The sequence below is a fragment of the Ranitomeya imitator genome, chromosome 7 (genome assembly GCF_032444005.1).
Source record: "Ranitomeya imitator isolate aRanImi1 chromosome 7, aRanImi1.pri, whole genome shotgun sequence".
Lineage (NCBI taxonomy): Eukaryota > Metazoa > Chordata > Amphibia > Anura > Dendrobatidae > Ranitomeya > Ranitomeya imitator.
Window position 1 is genome coordinate 9,587,955 of NC_091288.1, and position 21,379 is coordinate 9,609,333.

General features: G+C 44.5%; 1 protein-coding gene across 1 annotated transcript in view; it reads left to right on the forward strand.

The window, feature by feature from the left end:
- Nucleotides 1–21,379, forward strand: part of CNTNAP5 (contactin associated protein family member 5) — a 281,715-nt gene that overhangs the window by 127,003 nt on the left and 133,333 nt on the right. Inside the window, exons 5-7 of the mRNA XM_069732659.1 lie at nt 7,319–7,522; nt 10,105–10,289; nt 12,875–13,018. Coding sequence (XP_069588760.1) covers nt 7,319–7,522; nt 10,105–10,289; nt 12,875–13,018 — 533 coding nt within the window. The remainder of the gene's footprint in view (nt 1–7,318; nt 7,523–10,104; nt 10,290–12,874; nt 13,019–21,379) is intronic.

Here is a 21,379-nt window from a genome sequence, read left to right on the forward strand (position 1 = left end):
TAATAAGTAACATTTCCCACATGTCTACTTTACATCAGCACAATTTTGGAACCAAAATTTTTTTGTTAGGGAGTTATAAGGGTTAAAAGTTGACCAGCAATTTCTCATTTTTACAACACCATTTTATTTTAGGGGCCACATAACGTTTGAAGTCATTTTGAGGGGTCTATATGATGGAAAATAACCAAGTGTGACACCATTCTAAAAACTGCACCCCTCAAGGTGCTCAAAACCACATTCAAGAAGTTTATTTACCCTTCAGGTGTTTCACCAGAATTTTTGGAATATTTAAAAAAAAAAAAACGAACATTTTAACTTTTTTCTCATAAAATTTATTTCAGCTCCAATTTGTTTTATTTTCCCAAGGGTAACAGGAGAAATTGGACCCCAAAAGTTGTTGTACAATTTGTCCTGAGTACGCTGATACCCCATGTGTGGGGGTAAACCACTGTTTGGGCGCATGACAGAGCTCAAAAGGGAAGGAGCGCCATTTGACTTTTCAATGCAAAATTGACTGGAATTGAGATGGGACGCCATGTCACGTTTGAAGAGCCCCTGATGTGCCTAAACATTGAAAGCCCTCACAAGTGACACCATTTTGGAAAGTAGACCCCCTACGGAACTTATCTAGATGTGTGGTGCGCACTTTGACCCACCAAGTGCTTCACAGAAGTTTATAATGTAGAGCAGTAAAAATAAAAAATCATATTTTTTCACAAAAATGATCTTTTCGCCCCCAATTTTTTATTTTCCCAAGTGCAGGAGAAGAAATTGGACCCCAAAAGTTGTTGTGTAATTTGTCTTGAGTACGCTGATACCCCATATGTGGGGGTAAACCTCTGTTTGGGCGCATGGGAGAGCTCGGAAGTGAAGGAGCACTGTCTTACTTTTTCAACGCAGAATTTGCTGGAATTGAGATTGGACGCCATGTCGCATTTGGAGAGCCCCTGATGTGCCGAAACAGTGGAAACCCCCCAATTCTAACTGAACCCCTAACCCAAACACACCCCTAACCCTAATCCCAACTCTACCCATAACCCTAACCACACCTCTAACCTGAACATGCTTCTAACCCCAACAGACCCCTAACCCTAATCCCAACCCTGCCCACACCCCTTACCCTGACACACCCCTAACCCTAATACCAACCATAAAAGTAATCCAAACCCTTACCCTAACTTTAGCCCCAACCCTAACTGTAGCCCTAACTCCAACCCTAGCCCCAACCCTGACCCTACCCCTAGCCCCAACCCAAACCCTAATGGGAAAATGGAAATAAATACATCTTTTAATTTTATTATTTTTCCCTAAGGGGGTGATGAAGGGGGGTTTGATTTACTTTTATAGCAGATTTTTTAGCGGATTTGTATGATTGGCAGCCGTCACACACTAAAAGACGCTTTTTATTGCAAAAAATAGTTTTTGCGTCTCCACATTTTGAGAGATATAATTTTTCAATATTTTGGTCCACAGAGTCATGTGAGGTCTTGTTTTTGCGGGACGAGTTGACGTTTTTATTGATACCATTTTCGAACATGTGACTTTTTTTTATCGCTTTTTATTCCGATTTTTGTGAGGCAGAATGACCAAAACTAGCTATTCATGAATTTCTTTTGGGGGAGGCGTTTATACCGTTCCACGTTTGGTAAAATTGATAAATCAGTTTTATTCTTCGGGTCAGTACGATTACAGCGATACCTCATTTATATATTTTTTTATGTTCTGGTGCTTTTATACGATAAAAACTATTTTATAGAAAAAAATAATTATTTTGGCATCGCTTTATTCTGAGGACTATAACTTTTTTTATTTTTTTGCTGATGATGATGTATGGCGGCTCGTTTTTTTAATAGATCAATAGATGATTGATAGATAGTTAGATAATAGATGATAGATAAATTGATAGATTAATAGAGAATAGATAGATGATAGAGAAAGATAGATAACAGGTAATAGATGGATAATCAATAGATGATAGATAGATAATAGATAGATAATAGATAGATAGATAGATAATAGATAGATAGATGATAGATAGATAATAGATAGATAATAGATAGATAATAGATGATAGATAGATAATAGATAGATAATAGATAGATGATAGATAATAGATAGATAGATAATAGATAGATAGATAATAGATAGATAATAGATAGATAATAGATAGATAGATAGATAATAGATAGATGATAGATAGATGTTAGATAGATATTAGATATATAGAATAGATGGATATGAGATATTCTCCTTTCCAGCAGGTTGCTTATGCCTTTGCCTTTGCCCCCTACTTGCATCCTTGAGGCTCGGGACCCCATGACTCCATTGCTGGATTTCTGCCTTTATGTAATAAAAGTGCATTCGTGATGGAGAAATAGGAAATAAAAGAAATCCGAGCTCCTGGATATTTCCGTCTTGTCGTACACGTACAATACAAGAACATTAATGAAATGTGGATTTCTCCTGCAGGGATATAAAAGGCAGATGGTCAGGTGTTTGTTTTCTTTGCTTCATCATTTATACAGAAGATCCTCTTGAGACCGTCAGGCTTGTCATAGTCTCAGATTGAAAATGTTTTGTATCTATTTCTCTGTATAATCAGTTTTTCCCTTAGAAGCTGAGGCATATTGTTCAATTACCCAGACTATAGAGCGCGCAGAAGTCGGCAGACGATCCTTCTTTTATGTCCGCGCCTCTTCTTACACAATATTTTCTGAGCACTTACAGCATCAAAGACGCAGAATCCACTCTCAGCGCGTGGATAAATCATCGACCATCCCGTCCCTTATTTACTTTGCTCATTCTTATACATCTTATCTGATTCTGTGATTTGATACATTTCTTTACTGAAATAATAATTATAATATTAAATGCATTACATAGTAACATTTTATATTGCTATTAATTATTATTATTGTTATATTTCTCTAGTTTTTCCTCTTTTAAGACTTTTTTTTTTTTGCACAAAATTCTTTTTCCTAAAGGGAATCTGTCTGTAGGTTTTTCTGTGTAATCTGAAAGCAGCATAATGTAGGGACAGGGAGCCTGATTCCAGCGGTGTTTCATTTTGTGTGCTGTAGTTTTAATCAGTGTTTTATCAGCAGGAGATTATCACTAAAGGACTAGGTGTCTTGTGCCAGGCAGTCCAGCTAGCCTGTGTAACCCCGCCCCCCACCACTGATTGGCAGCTTGCTGACAATACACAGTGTACATGGGAAGCTGTTAGTTGGGCATGTGTGGGCAGGTTTATATACAGCACAGCAGTGTGAGCACTGCTACAGGGGAGAAAACAGTAAACACACCTTATGAAAGCAATAAATCACAGTAATAATAAATAAATATAGAAATAAATATCAGTATACTGTGACTTTTATATCCTATATGGACATCACGACGGGAAAAAGTCGCACAGACTATATCCACCAAAGAAAAAACACGACAAAGAAATCCCAAATGTACTTAAAGTAGTGCATATAAATTTATTAAATGATCAGATATAAGATGACAAACAAGTGGAAAAGAAGGGGAGTACAGCCACTAACACATGTCAACAGATAAGGACACTCACAGGACTAAGGAACAATCATAAATAAAGTTTACACAGGCAGCTCAGGACATACCTGCTACAATAAAGTTTTATAATATGTAAATATTGCACGGTTCCCATACTGCTTGATTAATAACCAGCCTGGTGCTAGGGTGTAAGGTATACATAAAAAAGTGGGCCACATACAAGCCACATAGGATGATAAATATATTTACCCGTATATCACCAGGAAAGAAGTCCGGGAGTGTCCACCCCGACGCGCGTTTCGGCAGTGTGGCCTTTCTCATGGGGTGAGGCAGGTTTATATACAGCACAGCAGTGTGAGCACTGCTACAGGGGAGAAAACAGGGATTGTATCACAAATTTTACCTTAGGGGTAGAGATCAGAACCTGCTTTTGGGCATTGTGTAATATTTTTTTTCTTATAACTTTTTTGCCTTGAGCACCACAGTGTGTGGGAGTGGAAAATGTCCATGGTGCGCTGGCCCTTCCCCATGCAGCTCTCAATGTGAAGCAGTGCTGGCTTCTTCCCTTTTTTTTTTGCTTTGCATTGGTATGTGGCTGACCACCACTGTTGCCGCGCACGCTGGGTTATGTGCGCCATTCTTTCTGTGTTCACTGTGATTGATAGGCTGCTGTGCACACACACAGCAGCCCTGCCCCGCCTCAGGCTCAAGTTAATTGTGCACCTGTGTCTCAGCCTGTCTCACCCTTCATCTTTGGTGCGGGTTTGGCAGTGTGGAAGCCAGATCTGAAATGTCCGCACTGGACCTGATCGGCCTTTACCTGCGCTTGCCTTTCCTGGCACCAAGGGAGTGATTCTGAAAATGCTCCAGGTACAGTTCGCATTTAATGTGGTCCTTTTTTTTTTTTTTTTTTTATATACATTCAGGAAGCCATAATGGCACAACGTAAATAAAATACGAAGATTAGGACTGCCCCATTATGAGATTGCCGTGAAGTGGCGGGGTAGCTCAAAGAATTGATCAATTGTTTGCTAAATGTCTCATATTTGAAATACAGTTAGAATTTATGTGCAATTGCACTTCAGTTATTGCGTTCTGACCATAAGCAGTGCTGGCTTCTTCCCTTTTTTTTTTGAAGCGATTAGTGCCTACATGATGTACTAACTTACAAGTATCACATCACATGATAAAGAACAACCAATCAGGAGGGACTGTCAGAGCCTGTATAAAAGCTGAGACAGGGAAGGCCGCAGATATATTGTGGTGGATCTGGAGAGTGAGAGGACGTCACAGCTCAGCCATAGAAATAAGAGTGCTGTCACTCTGCATTCTGGCACCCGTTCATTGGTCCCGCTGTGGCTTATGTCTGAACCTCCCCAAAATGGGATTTGGACGTATGCGCCGACGGGGCCATAGACTATGATGAAGCTGATAAACCAAACATGTTCTTTGTTGTGCATCATTTTGGGTCGTGCATGTCTACTGTAGGCGAATATTCAGACATAGTAGACTGCGCCTGGGTGTCCATGTCCAGTAGGTGTATAATCCCGAAAATGAAGCACGACAGAGCGCACGTTCGCTCTATTGCCACCATGTTAGTCTATGGCTCACTGGGCGCATATACCAGAATCCCATTTTGTGGGGTCCCCGGAGACCTCAGGGTGTTACGTGTTCAGGGCAGTATTTGTGATTCACTTGTAATTGATGTTAGATAATTCTAATTTCCAAAGATTTGCTCCTCCCTAGTGAGAAGTTTCCTGCATGTTCCGCTCCTCCCTAGTGAGAAGTTTCCTGCATGTTCCGCTCCTCCCTAGTGAGAAGTTTCCTGCATGTTCCGCTCCTCCCTAGTGAGAAGTTTCCTGCATGTTCCGCTCCTCCATAGTGAGAAGTTTCCTGCATGTTCCGCTCCTCCATAGTGAGAAGTTTCCTGCATGTTCCGCTCCTCCATAGTGAGAAGTTTCCTGCATGTTCCGCTCCTCCATAGTGAGAAGTTTCCTGCATGTTCCGCTCCTCCATAGTGAGAAGTTTCCTGCATGTTCCGCTCCTCCCTAGTGAGAAGTTTCCTGCATGTTCCGCTCCTCCCTAGTGAGAAGTTTCCTGCATGTTCCGCTCCTCCCTAGTGAGAGGTTTCCTGCATGTTCCGCTCCTCCCTAGTGAGAAGTTTCCTGCATGTTCCGCTCCTCCCTAGTGAGAAGTTTCCTGCATGTTCCGCTCCTCCCTAGTGAGAAGTTTCCTGCATGTTCCGCTCCTCCCTAGTGAGAAGTTTCCTGCATGTTCCGCTCCTCCCTAGTGAGAAGTTTCCTGCATGTTCCGCTCTCCCTAGTGAGAAGTTTCCTGCATGTTCCGCTCCTCCCTAGTGAGAAGTTTCCTGCATGTTCCGCTCCTCCCTAGTGAGAAGTTTCCTGCATGTTCCGCTCCTCCCTAGTGAGAAGTTTCCTGCATGTCCCGCTCTCCCTAGTGAGAAGTTTCCTGCATGTCCCGCTCCTCCCTAGTGAGAAGTTTCCTGCATGTTCCGCTCCTCCCTAGTGAGAAGTTTCCTGCATGTTCCGCTCCTCCATAGTGAGAAGTTTCCTGCATGTTCCGCTCCTCCCTAGTGAGAAGTTTCCTGCATGTTCCGCTCCTCCCTAGTGAGAAGTTTCCTGCATGTTCCGCTCCTCCCTAGTGAGAAGTTTCCTGCATGTCCCGCTCCTCCCTAGTGAGAAGTTTCCTGCATGTTCCGCTCCTCCCTAGTGAGAAGTTTCCTGCATGTTCCGCTCCTCCCTAGTGAGAAGTTTCCTGCATGTTCCGCTCCTCCATAGTGAGAAGTTTCCTGCATGTTCCGCTCCTCCATAGTGAGAAGTTTCCTGCATGTTCCGCTCCTCCCTAGTGAGAAGTTTCCTGCATGTTCCGCTCCTCCCTAGTGAGAAGTTTCCTGCATGTCCCGCTCCTCCCTAGTGAGAAGTTTCCTGCATGTCCCGCTCCTCCCTAGTGAGAAGTTTCCTGCATGTTCCGCTCCTCCCTAGTGAGAAGTTTCCTGCATGTTCCGCTCCTCCCTAGTGAGAAGTTTCCTGCATGTTCCGCTCCTCCCTAGTGAGAAGTTTCCTGCATGTCCCGCTCTCCCTAGTGAGAAGTTTCCTGCATGTCCCGCTCCTCCCTAGTGAGAAGTTTCCTGCATGTCCCGCTCCTCCCTAGTGAGAAGTTTCCTGCATGTTCCGCTCCTCCCTAGTGAGAAGTTTCCTGCATGTTCCGCTCCTCCCTAGTGAGAAGTTTCCTGCATGTTCCGCTCCTCCCTAGTGAGAAGTTTCCTGCATGTCCCGCTCTCCCTAGTGAGAAGTTTCCTGCATGTTCCGCTCCTCCCTAGTGAGAAGTTTCCTGCATGTTCCGCTCCTCCCTAGTGAGAAGTTTCCTGCATGTTCCGCTCCTCCCTAGTGAGAAGTTTCCTGCATGTCCCGCTCCTCCCTAGTGAGAAGTTTCCTGCATGTTCCGCTCCTCCATAGTGAGAAGTTTCCTGCATGTTCCGCTCCTCCCTAGTGAGAAGTTTCCTGCATGTCCCGCTCCTCCCTAGTGAGAAGTTTCCTGCATGTTCCTATCCGACGTGAACGTTCTGGAGCCGCACCGGGGACACTTTGTCTGTCAGCAATCTTCTGCCTACATTGTATCCAGCTACAAGGGACAAGATTTAAACCGTTGATAATTGAGAACATTGAGAAGATGATGACTGTACCCGCTATGTGCCAATGATGCCGCCGCTCACATTCTTGGCAGTATCATGGTCGTGTGCTTACACCGCCGCTTGTCAATTGCCTCTTTGTTTCTTCCTATCTAGAATCCGATGTGGCCGACTTCGATGGCAGAAGTTCCCTCCTGTACAGGTTCAATCAGAAACTGATGACCACGTATAAAGATGTCATCTCCCTGAAGTTCAAGAGCCTGCAGAGCGAAGGCGTGTTATTCCACGGAGAAGGGCAGCGCGGCGATTATATCACTCTGGAGCTGCAGAAGGGGAGGCTGTCGCTCTACATTAGCCTGGGTATGCTGCCGTATTCCAATTCATTCCTCAAAATCGCTATTGGGGCTTTATAGAAATAATAATAATAATCTTTATTTTTATATAGCGCTAACATATTCTGCAGCGCTTTTCAGTTTTGCACACATCATCATCGCTGTCCCCGATGGGGCTCACAGTCTATTTATATCAGGTTTAGCCTCTAATGTTTGTCATATTGCGCCCCCTGAACTATAGTAACTGTGGGATCAAGTAGATTCTAGACTGAGAAAAGGTTTGCAAATCATCAGGATCCGCTGCCAGCAGCTCCTGTGTAATCACCGACCAAAGACCTCCCCGATGTGCCAGATAGAGACAAGTCCAGAAACTCTTCCGGCAGCTCCTGTGTAATCACTGACCAATGGCGTTCCCAATGTGCTTGATGGAGACAAGTCCAAAAACGCTTCTGGCAGCTCCTGTGTAATCACCGACCAATGACGTCCCCAATGTGCTTGATGGAGACAAGACCGGAGACGCTGCTGGCAGCTCCTGTGTAATCACAGCCAATGACGTCCCCAATGTGCCTGATGGAGACAAGTCCAAAAACGCTTCTGGCAGCTCCTGTGTAATCACCGACCAATGACGTCCCCAATGTGCTTGATGGAGACAAGACTGGAGACGCTGCCGGCAGCTCCTGTGTAATCACAGCCAATGACGTCCCCAATGTGCTTGATGGAGACAAGTCCAAAAACGTTGCTGGCAGCTCCTGTGTAATCACCGACCAATGTCGTCCCCAATGTGCTTGATGGAGACAAGTCCGGAGACGCTGCCAGCAGCTCCTGTGTAACCACCGACCAATGACATCCCCAATGTGCTTGATGGAGACAAGTCCGGAGACGCTGCTGGCAGCTCCTGTGTAATCACAGCCAATGGTGTCCCCAGTGTGCTTGATGGAGACAAGTCCAAAAATGCTGCCGGCAGCTCCTGTGTAATCACCGACCAATGACGTCCCCAATGTGCCCGATGGAGACAAGTCTGCACAACATTGGGCTGCAAAGCAAACATCCGGCTACAGGCGTCCACTGGCCTCACGGCACCGCCCTCAACGGTGATCATGGTGCAGAATAAGAAGGGCTGCAATGGAGATCTGTCCTCTTCCCACTTTTGTCTTCGATGATGATAGTCGGAGATTTGTCCTTCCGGTATTTTGGTGTCGGAGAGGAGGAACACAATATATGGTAACCAGAGCCCTCCAGTCTTCATTCCAGGTGCAGTAAAGAGGTCGGTAATACATTGGTCTGTGTGGAACCAGTGTTGTGACCATTTCTCCAAGATGTCACAGGAGGCATTTTTCAACAATATTCTTTTTACTGTGGGGGGGATTTATTAACAATTTCTGGGAAGGGGATTATAGTTATAGTCAATATGGTGAGTAATAAAACATAACAGAGTGATCTAAACCTTGTTCTATTAAACAAGTAAGAATGAAACTATATTCAAAGAAGAATCAACAGAGAAAAAAAGGTTAATGCAAGAGGAAAAGAATGAGGGGAAGGGGAAAGGAAGAGGGGAAGGGGAAGAAAAGGGCATAGGAGAAGGTTGGATGAGACAAACGTGGAGAGTAGGGACAGGAGGCATTATTCAGCATGACATCCTCAGATCACAGAGGAGCTCAGGGGACTGAAGCCGCCTGATCCAGCGACTCGGCCAGCTTCAGAGCATTGCTTATGAGCTCTATAGCAGACACATTGCTAGGACTGCCCTGTTTTGCTAGGAAACCGTCCACCTCTGAGACACTGCAGAGTCGGCCGAGATCCTGGCATCAAGCAGAAAACTATAGAATTTAAGATCTTGACCAAAGAGTGGATTCTAGAGAAGGGGTAATGTTTTTTTTTACAAGCACTTTGCAATTTTATCCATTAATGATGGCGAGAAAACTCTTTTAGCGCATAAATCCAGTGATGCCCAAGAAAAAAAGATCTTGCAAAAAAGACTCCGGATGCAGCACATGTCCCGGCAGAGGCATCAATACTTTTACCTCCTGACTTTTTCGCGGGACTTTTCATGTTCCTCACTATTCAGAGAGACTTCAGAGGAAATGGAGAAGAAAATGACCCTAAATCCTGAGCTGTAAGGAATGAAATGTCGCAGTCATTCGCGCCTACATTGGGGGAGTCTGCGGCTCATAAACATCTGTTACATTCATGTATTCCAGACTCTCCGTCATAAACACGAAACCTCCAAATGTCAAAAATTACCATCGAATTCAGCAGGAAAATCTGTCGTTACATTTCCTATTTTGTATCTTCTCTCCGGCTCCAGAGTCTTCAGACCTCCTATGGGGGTGGATTCAATGTATCTGCCGGAAATTAATAATCTTCTAAACTCTGATTTTTGCTTTTTAATTTAAAGTTGTAACATTGCTATTATTTTTTATTGATCATTTCCAGCATTCTATTTGGTGGAGGAGCATCATTAGATGAGACAAGGAGCGTGGATATCTGTGGAAGTTCTGCCACGCTCGCGGACCCCCCCAGTGACTTATTCATCCCGATGGTCATGAAGTTGGTCCATTTCATTATTACTAATTCTGGGTTTGATTTTGTGACCTTGCGTTGTTTTCTCAGGGGACGCCAAGCTCCGTTTCGGGAACACTCACACGGCGGTGACGTTGGGGAGCCTCCTGGATGACCAGCAGTGGCATTCTGTCCTAATAGACCGCTTCAACAAACAAGTCAACTTCACGGTGGATAAATATACCCAACATTTCCGCACCAAGGGGGAGTCTGATGACTTGGACATAGATTATGAGGTGCGTACATCAATCTGACCTGTAATATATATGAGATATTATGCCATGATAAAAAATGCAAATCAGCACCATAAAGTCCAACATTCTGTAATAATTAATTTACTATTGTGCCGACGTGGCAGTCAAAGCTCCATATCACTTCTATAAAATTCCAAATTTCCTGCATAGCCATAGTTATTAAGGGCGATAATAAAATTCTCTGCCACCAGAAGGGGGCGCTAAAGAATTTACTGAAGACAGTAATATCATTGGATTCAATGTATGAGACGTATGCAATAAGCTCATGAGCTCCCTCTAGTGGTGGCTGCAAACTAACTCTATGTAGCGTTACGGCTCTGATGATAGCAATAAGGAAATTAGGTCATTTGTGAAGTGGATGTGACAATTCCACTCTTTCATGATGACCATACCATGCAGTTGATTTATCCTTTTAGATTTAATAATTTTTTTGTTATTTAATTTTTCCGCTCCTACAGACTCAGCAGCATGGCTGCGATTCATCAAGACTTGCAGTTTGCATGTCAGCTGTGATGAACGATGCGCCAATGAGTGCACATATTAATGAATGTGACACATATTTCATCTGCACCACGCGGGGACATTGTTGCGGTCATTTACGCAATCCTCGATGAATTTGCTGCCCTCGCTTCACTATGACCCCTCCTAACAATGCTCCGTACACTTTTCAGAAAGGTGGCAGATCTGGCCGAGATCGGTGTGAAAAAAAAAACAATAGAATTTTTGCACAACTATAATCTGTGTCAAAATGTTGCAACTTTTCAAAAGTTTTGTGTCAGCGTTCTGGTGAAAACTGATGAGTCGGGAGCGATTATTTTATATTCTGGACACTATCTGTAATCGTATCTGTCATGTCGCTTCAGGTCATCAATATTTTGTTGATACTCATAAATTTCTAGTTGAATTTTGCAATAAACCGAACTCTCGGCTCATTATGGCCGCCATTAAATTATACGACGGTGAAAATCATCAGAAATATTGCTATTTATTAGGTCATTAGAAGTTTTACAGAACAATGAGAGAGGAAATCGCTGGAATGGAGAAAATGGGCGGGCGGCGCGGAAATGAGGTTTAACCAGTAATTGTAGCTCTTTAGGATGTATAATTATAGCGGTATTAGATGTGACAGAGCCGCAATTATCGCTGAGGACAAAATTAGACCATTGGTAACTAGATATAAATATATTACCCGATAATTAACTCTGCAAGGTGTAATCATCTAGAACGTTACACTCTATTCAGTTATTGTTTATTTATTCCTTTTGATACATTTTAAGCACTTACTAGGTTTTGTGCCCGTTCTTCCTATTTATCGTGGTAAAATCTGACTAATTCTGAAGTCAGAAGGAGTCATGGGGCAGCCGCGTGCATGGAGCCTGTACAGAGGCACATAGTCCCTATAGGTCCTCAGCATGTCACTATATAGTGCCCCCATACAGTAATAGATTACATGGACATCAATGTTCTATACCAGAGACGGGCAATGTGCGGCTATGTGGAGGCTCATACTGCTTATAGGGGGATATGTGTTATCTCATACTGTGTATAGGGGGCTATATGGGGCTCATACGGTATATAGGGGGCTCACACTGTGTATAGGAGGCTATGTGTGGGTATCATGTGGTGTATATATAGGAGGTTGTGTTTGCTCATGGTGTATATAGGGGACTGTGTGTGGGCTCATACGGTATATGGGGGCTGTGTGAGGGCCCATATGGTGTGTAGGGGGACTGTGTGAGGGCTCATACTGTATATATATATATATATATGGGGGACTGTGTGTGGGCTCATACCATATATAGAGGGGCTGTGTGCAGGCTCATTATCATATGGTATATGGGGGGGCTGTGTGCAGGCTCTACAGTATATACGGTATATAGGAGGACTGTGTGTGGACTAATGAGGTATATAGAGGGCTGTGTGCGGGCTCTTACGGTATATAGGGAGATATCAGCATACTTAATTCTGCTCAATACTAAGTAATATAATTAATATTAATATAAATTATTAAAATTAATATGTTAATAATAATATTGAGCAGATTTTATTTCAGCCTATTGTTTCGGCCTCCACAATAGTCATGATCTCTCAAGTGGTCCCTCAGGAAAATGAACTGCCCTCCTCTGGTCTATACCTATCCTTTGGGTGGGCCATGGCGCTGTGTATACCTCCATATAACATGGACGCATCTCGCGGCCCTTCAGGAACGCTCACAATACAGGGGAGTCCTGTGCCGGCTGAGTTCAGTAGTGCGGGAGATGGAGGTCTTCACCATCGTTATAGAGCCCCAGCAGCCCCCACAATGCCGATCTGTTATAGACTGCCATGGTTTCTCCCCCAGCCCCCCGTCATCAGACATCAGAGCGGTCACCTCCCAATAATACAGGTGATAATCCACGTGACGTCTCCGTCCGCCGCAGACAATCGCTCGCATATCATGGACTCTCGCCGACGTCTTGTTTGGTTCAGGTCGTTGCAGATTTCTCAGCTTTCAGTTCTTTATTCTTGACTTTATGATGATGTAACAAGAACAATGAGCCAAGTTTTGATTTTCTTATTTCCCGAAGTTCAGCTTTGGAGGGATTCCAGTACCGGGAAAACCCGGAACGTTTCTGAAGAGGAATTTCCACGGCTGCATCGAGAACCTTTATTATAATGGAGTGAATGTTATTGATTTGGCGAAAAGACGTAAACCTCAGATCTACATTGTGGTAAGAAACATTTCACCGAGTTATTATTCTACTTCTCTCTACCATTTACTTTTTAAAGGGCCAGTCTCCTAATTCTCAGTCTGTACAGTCATGGCCAAAAGTATTGACACCCCTGCAGTTCTGTCAGATAATACTCAGTTTCTTCCTGAAAATGATTGCAATCACAAATTCTTTGGTATTATTATCTTCATTTAATTTGTCTTAAATAAAAAAACACAAACAGAATTGTCCTAAAGCCAAATTGAATATAATTCCACACCAAACATAAAAAATGGGTGGACAAAAGTATTGGCACTGTTGGAAAAATCATGTGATGCTTCTGTAATTAGTGTAATTAACAGCCCCTGTAACTTACCTGTGGCACCTAACAGGTGTTGGCAATAACTAAATCACACTTGCAGCCAGTTGACATGGATTAAAGTTGACTCAACCTCTGTCCTGTGTCCTTGTGTGACCACATTGAGCATGGAGAAAAGAAAGACGAACAAAGAACTGTCTGAGGACTTGGGAAACCAAATTGTGAGGAAGCATGAGCAATCTCAAGGCTACAAGTCCATCTCCAAAGACCTGAATGTTCCTGTGTCTACCGTGCGCAGTGTCATCAAGAAGTGTAAAGCCCATGGCACTGTGGCTAACCTCCCTAGATGTGGACGGAAAAGAAAAATTGACAAAAGATTTCAACGCAAGATTGTGCGGATGTTGGATAAAGAACCTCGACTAACATCCAAACAAGTTCAAGCTGCCCTGCAGTCCGAGGATACAACAGTGTCAACCCGTACTATACGTTGGCGTCTGAATGAAAAGGGACTGTATGGTAGGAGTCCCAGGAAGACCCCACTTCTTACCCCGAGACATGAAAAAGCCAGGCTGGAGTTTGCCAAAACTTACCTGAAAAAGCCTAAAACGTTTTGGAAGAATGTTCTCTGGTCAGATGAGACAAAAGTAGAGCTTTTTGGGCAAAGGCATCAACATAGAGTTTACAGGAGAAAAAAAGAGGCATTCAAAGAAAAGAACACGGTCCCTACAGTCAAACATGGCGGAGGTTCCCTGATGTGTTGGGGCTGCTTTGCTTCGTCTGACACTGGACTGCTTGACCGTGTGCATGGCATTATGAAGTCTGAAGACTACCAACAAATTTTGCAGCATAATGTAGGGCCCAGTGTGAGAAAGCTGGGTCTCCCTCAGAGGTCATGGGTCTTCCAGCAGGACAATGACCCAAAACACACTTCAAAAAGCACTAGAAAATGGTTTGAGAGAAAGCACTGGAGACTTCTAAGGTGGCAGCAATGAGTCCAGACCTGAATCCCATAGAACATCAGTGGAGAGATCTAAAAATGGCAGTTTGGAGAAGGCGCCTTCAAATATCAGGGACCTGGAGCAGTTTGCCAAAGAAGAATGGTCTAAAATTCCAGCAGAGCATTGTAAGAAACTCATTGATGGTTACCGGAAGCGGTTGGTCGCAGTTATTTTGGCTAAAGGTTGTGCAACCAAGTATTAGGCTGAGGGTGCCAATACTTTTGTCTGGCCCATTTTTGGAGTTTTGTGTGAAATGATCAATGTTTTGCTTTTTGCTTCATTCTCTTTTGTGTTTTTTCATTTAAGACAAATTAAATGAAGATAATAATACCAAATAATTTGTGTCTGCAATCATTTTCAGGAAGAAAGAGTATTATCTGACAGAATTGCAGGGGTGTCAATACTTTTGGCCATGACTGTATATGTATGTGTGTGTATGTGGGTATATATGTGCGTATGTAATTGTCTATATGTGATTGTATGTATGCATGTCTGTATGTGTGTGTATATATGTGAGTATATATGTGTGTCTCTGTATGTGACTATATATGTGTCTGTATAAATTCCTGCATGCACGGTATGTATGTGTGTACAGTATGTATGCCTGTGTATATGTGTATGTACAGTTTGTATGTTTGTCTATATGTGTGTCTGTATGTATGTGTGTGTGCATATGTATGTATGTACAGTATGTTTGTATGTCTAAGTGTATGTGTGCATGTTTGTCTGTGACTATGTGCATCTGTATGTCTGCATGCAGGGCTGCCACTAGAAATTTCGGGGCCCCATACTGGCAAAATTTTCGGGGCCCCCTTGAGACTCCGCCCAGGCTCCACCCCAGCCCCGCCTCCAGGCTCCACCCCTCGAACTGTCCACAGTCCCACCGCCATCTCTTGGAAAATCTCCACTTCTCACCAATCACACATTAACAGTTCCCATCACCAGATCACACATATAGCCGGCAGCTTTTGTTTTGGCCAAAAGATTTTTTAAGCCGCCACCATAACACGGTAGACACTTTTGGCCGGGCCCTACTCTACTGTAACCTATTAAATATTTGTTAAAATATGCAATACAATTTAGGTATATTTTTATTTATTTTTCAATTTTTAAAATGCCCAATAATATCACATAGAAGGAACAAATACCACAACACCATGACCAGATGACATATTACCACCACAGTGATCGAATAATATCACATACAAGGAACAAATACCACAACACCATGACCAGACCACATATTACCACCACATAGTGACTGAATACTACAATTCTGATCAGTAATTTTTAAAAAAGCACCATACTATCACCATAAGTGCCATTATACACAGGAGATCTGTACTTAGTATGCAGTGTCTGTGTACAGGTAATACAGTGATCACTAGTGAAATTATACACAGGAGCTCTGTATACAGTGTATAGTGTCAGTGTATAGGTAACACACTGACTCACCAGTGACGTCTCTAGGTGAAGTCCTTCATCTTTCATCCAGCACAGACCGCCATCATTTCATCCAGCCAGGACTTCTCTCTGCAGGAAATAACACAGTTATCTCGAGCTCCGCTTGCAGAACACATTACTTAATTTTTCACAACTTCTACATTACACCACATGAAGAAGGCGACATAGTATCACTCTATACAGTAACAGGACCGCCCCCATTTAAAACAGTATACTCAAAAAATAAAATAAATACATCACTGCAGTAATAATATCCCTAAATTAGCCCCTATGGTATTAATAATATCACCCAACCTGGCCCCGTGTGTCTCATTCCTGGCGTCAGCCAGATATTCTCCCATCCTGCCCTCATGAGTATCCATTCTGCCCCATATGATCTCCTTATCCTGCCCCATATGATCACCCCATGTGATCTCTCCATCCTGCCCCATCTGTCTCCATCATATCCATCCTGCCCCATGATCCTGCACGATCTGTCTCCAATTCTGCCCCCAGTGTCTCCAATCATGCCCCATGTCTCCATTCTGCCCCCTATGTCTCCAACCATGCCCCCATGTCTGCAATCCTGACACTTGTCTCCAATCATGCCCCCTGTGTCTCCATTCTGCCCCATCTGTCTCCAATCCTGCCCCATCTGTCTCCAGTCATGCCCCCATGTCTTTCATCCTGCCCCGTGTCTCCAATCATGCCCCTGGGTCTCACAGTCTGCCCCTGTGTCCAGCATTCTGCCCCTGTGTCCAGCATTCTGCCCCTGTCACTGTGTCCAGCATTTCTGCCCCACTGTGTCCAGCATTCTGCCCCACTGTGTCCAGCATTCTGCCCCACTGTGTCCAGCATTCTGCCCCACTGTGTCCAGCATTCTGCCCCACTGTGTGTCCAGCATTCTGCCCCACTGTGTCCAGCATTTCTGCCCCACTGTGTGTCCAGCATTTCTGCCCCACTGTGTGTCCAGCATTTCTGCCCCACTGTGTCCAGCATTTCTGCCCCACTGTGTCCAGCATTTCTGCCCCACTGTGTCCAGCATTTCTGCCCCACTGTGTCCAGCATTTCTGCCCCACTGTGTCCAGCATTTCTGCCCCACTGTGTCCAGCATTTCTGCCCCACTGTGTCCAGCATTTCTGCCCCACTGTGTCCAGCATTTCTGCCCCACTGTGTCCAGCATTTCTGCCCCACTGTGTCCAGCATTTCTGCCCCACTGTGTCCAGCATTTCTGCCCCTGTGTGTCCACATTTCTGCCCCACTGTGTCCAGCATTCTGCCCCACTGTGTCCACCATTCTGCCCCTGTGTGTCCACCATTCTGCCCCTGTGTGTCCACCATTCTGTCCCACTGTGTCCAGCATTTCTGCCCCACTGTGTCCAGCATTCTGCCCCACTGTGTCCACCATTCTGCCCCACTGTGTCCGGCATTTCTGCCCCTGTGTCACTGTGTCCAGCATTCTGCCCCACTGTGTCCACCATTCTGCCCCTGTGTGTCCACCATTCTGCCCCTGTGTGTCCACCATTCTGCCCCTGTGTGTCCACCATTTCTGCCCCACTGTGTCCAGCATTTCTGCCCCACTGTGTCCAGCATTTCTGCCCCACTGTGTCCAGCATTCTGCCCCACTGTGTCCACCATTCTGCCCCACTGTGTCCGGCATTTCTGCCCCACTGTGTCCACCATTCTGCCCCACTGTGTCCACCATTCTGCCCCTGTGTGTCCACCATTCTGCCCCTGTGTGTCCACCATTCTGTCCCACTGTGTCCAGCATTTCTGCCCCACTGTGTCCAGCATTTCTGCCCCACTGTGTCCACCATTCTGCCCCACTGTGTCCACCATTCTGCCCCACTGTGTCCGGCATTTCTGCCCCTGTGTGTCCAGCATTCTGCCCCACTGTGTCCACCATTCTGCCCCTGTGTGTCCACCATTCTGCCCCACTGTGTCCAGCATTTCTGCCCCACTGTGTCCAGCATTTCTGCCCCTGTGTGTCCACCATTCTGCCCCACTGTGTCCACCATTCTGCCCCACTGTGTCCACCATTCTGCCCCTGTGTGTCCAGCATTTCTGCCCCTGTGTGTCCATCATCCTGCCCCCCGGGCCCCCCTGGATCGCAGCAGCTCTCAAAGAAAAAAAAAAAAACACAACTTCTTACCTGGCCAAGCTCCAGCGCCGGGTGAAGCTCCCTCTCCAGGCTCCACACAGACGCACTCGCCGCCGGGCCTGGCGGCTGACAATGACGTCAGACGCCGGCGACGCCGGCGAGTGCGCACTGCGGCCCTATTCAGCCGCCAGCCTCAGACTGGCTGGCGGCTGTTAACTATTGACGGGCGGGCGCGGGCCCGCACGTCAATAGTGTGCCACTGCCGCAGCGCCTGCAGGGGGGGCCCGGTGACCAGATGAGACAGGGCCCGATGCGGGCCCCCTCTGCTCACCGGGCCCCATACGCCAGTCACGGCTGTCATGCCCTGATGGCGGCCCTGTCTGCATGTATGTGTGTGTATGTACAGTGTGTATATGTGTGTCTGTATGTATGTATGTGTATGTGTATGTACAGTATATATGTCTATATGTCTGATTGTATGTGTGCATGTTTGTCTATATGTGAGTACGTACAGTGTGTGCATCTGTATGTCTGCATGTATGTGTATATGTAGGTGTGTCTGTATATATGTATGTACTATATAAATATATGGCATATGCACAGGATTTGCAATAATGTCTGATAGGTGGGAATCCTGTTACATTCAGGTGGAGAACCTGAGTATGTAAGGATAGAAGCAGCCAGCGGGTGGGAGCCCAATAAAACAGCATATTCCTTAGTGCAAAAAAGACCCTTTCCTGCAGGTGTCTGCACCAAAATGCACAATAGCAGTTTACTGATTATTGCGGTTTTGATGCATTTTCACCTTTTTTATGCAGTCTTGGTGCAGATTTGACACATTTTTAATACAGGTTTTTGTGTGCATTATTCAGGCTCCCCATAGAAATATTAAGGAAAAAAATGTATCACAAACATGCAACTCAAAAGCGTCTTAAAATATCCCATATTTGTTCCATTTGTGAGGATGTAGAGAATAAGAACGTTCTTTCTCCACCTCCAGAATGCAGTAAGCGCCATAGAGAGCAGTTTGTGGAGTCGGCTTCTTCCTACAGATCCATGAATTATTCACAAATGAATTCTGCACATCTGTCTGTACTAGAAAAAAAACTTGAGAAAAGAAAGACTATCTTAAGACGCCTCAGTATTATTCCTCTGCCTTCACGCTTTTTGGTGCACCGATGGCACATCTAAGCCCCCACGTGCCGCGTCTGGTGCCCACAAGTCCTGCCAACTTCACAAGGGATTGGGTTGTTTGGAAAGTTTGAATTTAAAGTGACTCAACTGGATACTTTGTAGCAGAGAAGTTCTCGGTGTTCCATGAGCTGCAGAGATTTCCTGCTCTCCTGCTGGGCCTCAGACTGGCTGCCGTGCTGGAGAATACAAACCCATTTCTCTACACCTTAGTGATAGGATCCCATCTTGTATCCAGGATTATTTCTTTTCTGTAATAGGACGCCGACGCTCGTCCGTGTTGTACAGGGGCAGATTTAGACTGGATGTGGCACAGAGAGGACATTGTATCACTCGATTTTCATTATATTTAGCATTTGGTTCTGTCGTTCCTGGTGCTTTGTGTCATTCCATAGATTCATTCTGTATTCAGTAAGATCAATATGTGAAAATGATTTGCCCTACAAAACAGAAACCAGAATTAAATTGCACCTATGTTGTTTTATTTTGGCAAATGTGTTCACTGGAGAATACATTTTCATTCACATGGTTGCATTACTGCTGTATTGAGCCCACCCATAAAAAATCTAAAGGGACCGGCTGCTCCTCCATACGCCACACTCTGTACCACCAAATGACTCTGATTTCGTACACAGCTTTTTTTTCAGATTTAAACAGAATACGTCAGGAAAAATGTTCACCATATTTATTTGTATAATTTATATTTGGGCTGCAATCACACACATCCACCGTTCTTGCACAAATTCTTTGCACTCCATCCATATCAGCCCCTCTCTCCTCTCCTTTACACAGCGCTCATGCTCTTTTCACAAACCTAAACTGCTCAGATCCATTCACTCCCACCATACAACAAAAGAGACACTCTCACAAATCACTTAGTCATGTGCTCACTCGCTATTTTCCTTCTCCTAGTCACAGGAGATATCTCACCCAATCTTGGCTCTTCTTGTAATACTAAGTCGAACCCCTCCCCTACTACACTCAGAAACCCTGCAAAGCTCATTAATATTCCCTGCATGCCTTCTGTCTCTTTTAACTGCACCCTCTGGAATTCACGCTCAGCATGTAACAAGCTCTCCTGCATCCATGACGTTTTCTTTTCAAATTCCCTTAACATTCTGGCTCTTACTGAAACCTGCATCCAGCAGTCAGACACCACCGCCACTTCTGCTGTTTAATATGGTGGCCTACATTTTTCACATACCCCCAGACCTGAGAGCAGACAAGGTGGAGGTGTTGGTCTGCTCCTATCAACCAAATGTACCTTTCAGGTTATCTCCCCAGTACCCTCACTTATTTTCCCTTCTTTTGAGGTCCATGCTGTCAGACTCTACTGGCCCTGCTCCCTGTAAGTGGCAGTTGTGTATCACCCTCCAGCCTCCTCCGGTCAGTTCCTTGATCACTTTGCCACCTGTCTTCCACATTTTCTCTCCTGTGACATCCCCTCATCATGAAGGACTGTAACATTCCCATTGGTTTTCCCCTCTCCTCATCTGCCACTCACCTTTTATCTCTAACCTCCTCCTTTGGCCTTTCACAGCATACAAACTCTCCTACTTATGAAGACGGGAATACACTGGACCTGATCTTCTCCCAGCTCTGCTCAGTAAATGATTTTACTAACTCCCCTTTCCCGCTCTCTAACCACAACCTTCTCTCATTCTCCGTCAAGAACTGTCATCCTGCTCAGAACACCCCCCACTTTCCACACTTATAGAAATATCATGTCCTAACTCTGCACTGAAACTTAATAATGAAACATTGCAATGTGCCCTGGATGAAACTGCACCTCCTACACATAGAACAACTCAGCACAGAAGGCAACAACCCTGGCACACGCTGCAAACACTTTTCCTACAGCAGTGCTCCAGGTGCGCTGAACGTCTGTAGAGAAAATCCAATGTGTGCGAAGATTTCACCCATTATAAGTTTATGCTTAAAACATACAACTCCATCCTTCACCTCTCCAAACAAGATGAATAGAGAAAAAAAAAAACATAATACATGTTGTATGGAGAATGACATACCCGGATAACTCAAAAGAGGCGCTAATGAGCAAATATATTCTGAGTAAAAAAAAAAAAATATATATATATATAAACATAAAAATAGAAATAAAGATAAATATAATGGACCGACCCATGTCAATGTGCAGAAAAAGGAAGAGGTATGGAGAAAGCATATAGATTGTGACAATCCCCCTAATAGCAGATATTTACTACAGATTTGTCGTGGTCTGTAAGGACCGATATAACTTGGCAAAAGTTTTAGACTCCTGGAACTCTACACAATTTTATATAAAGCTAATGAAGCCAAGTTGTTCATTTAAAG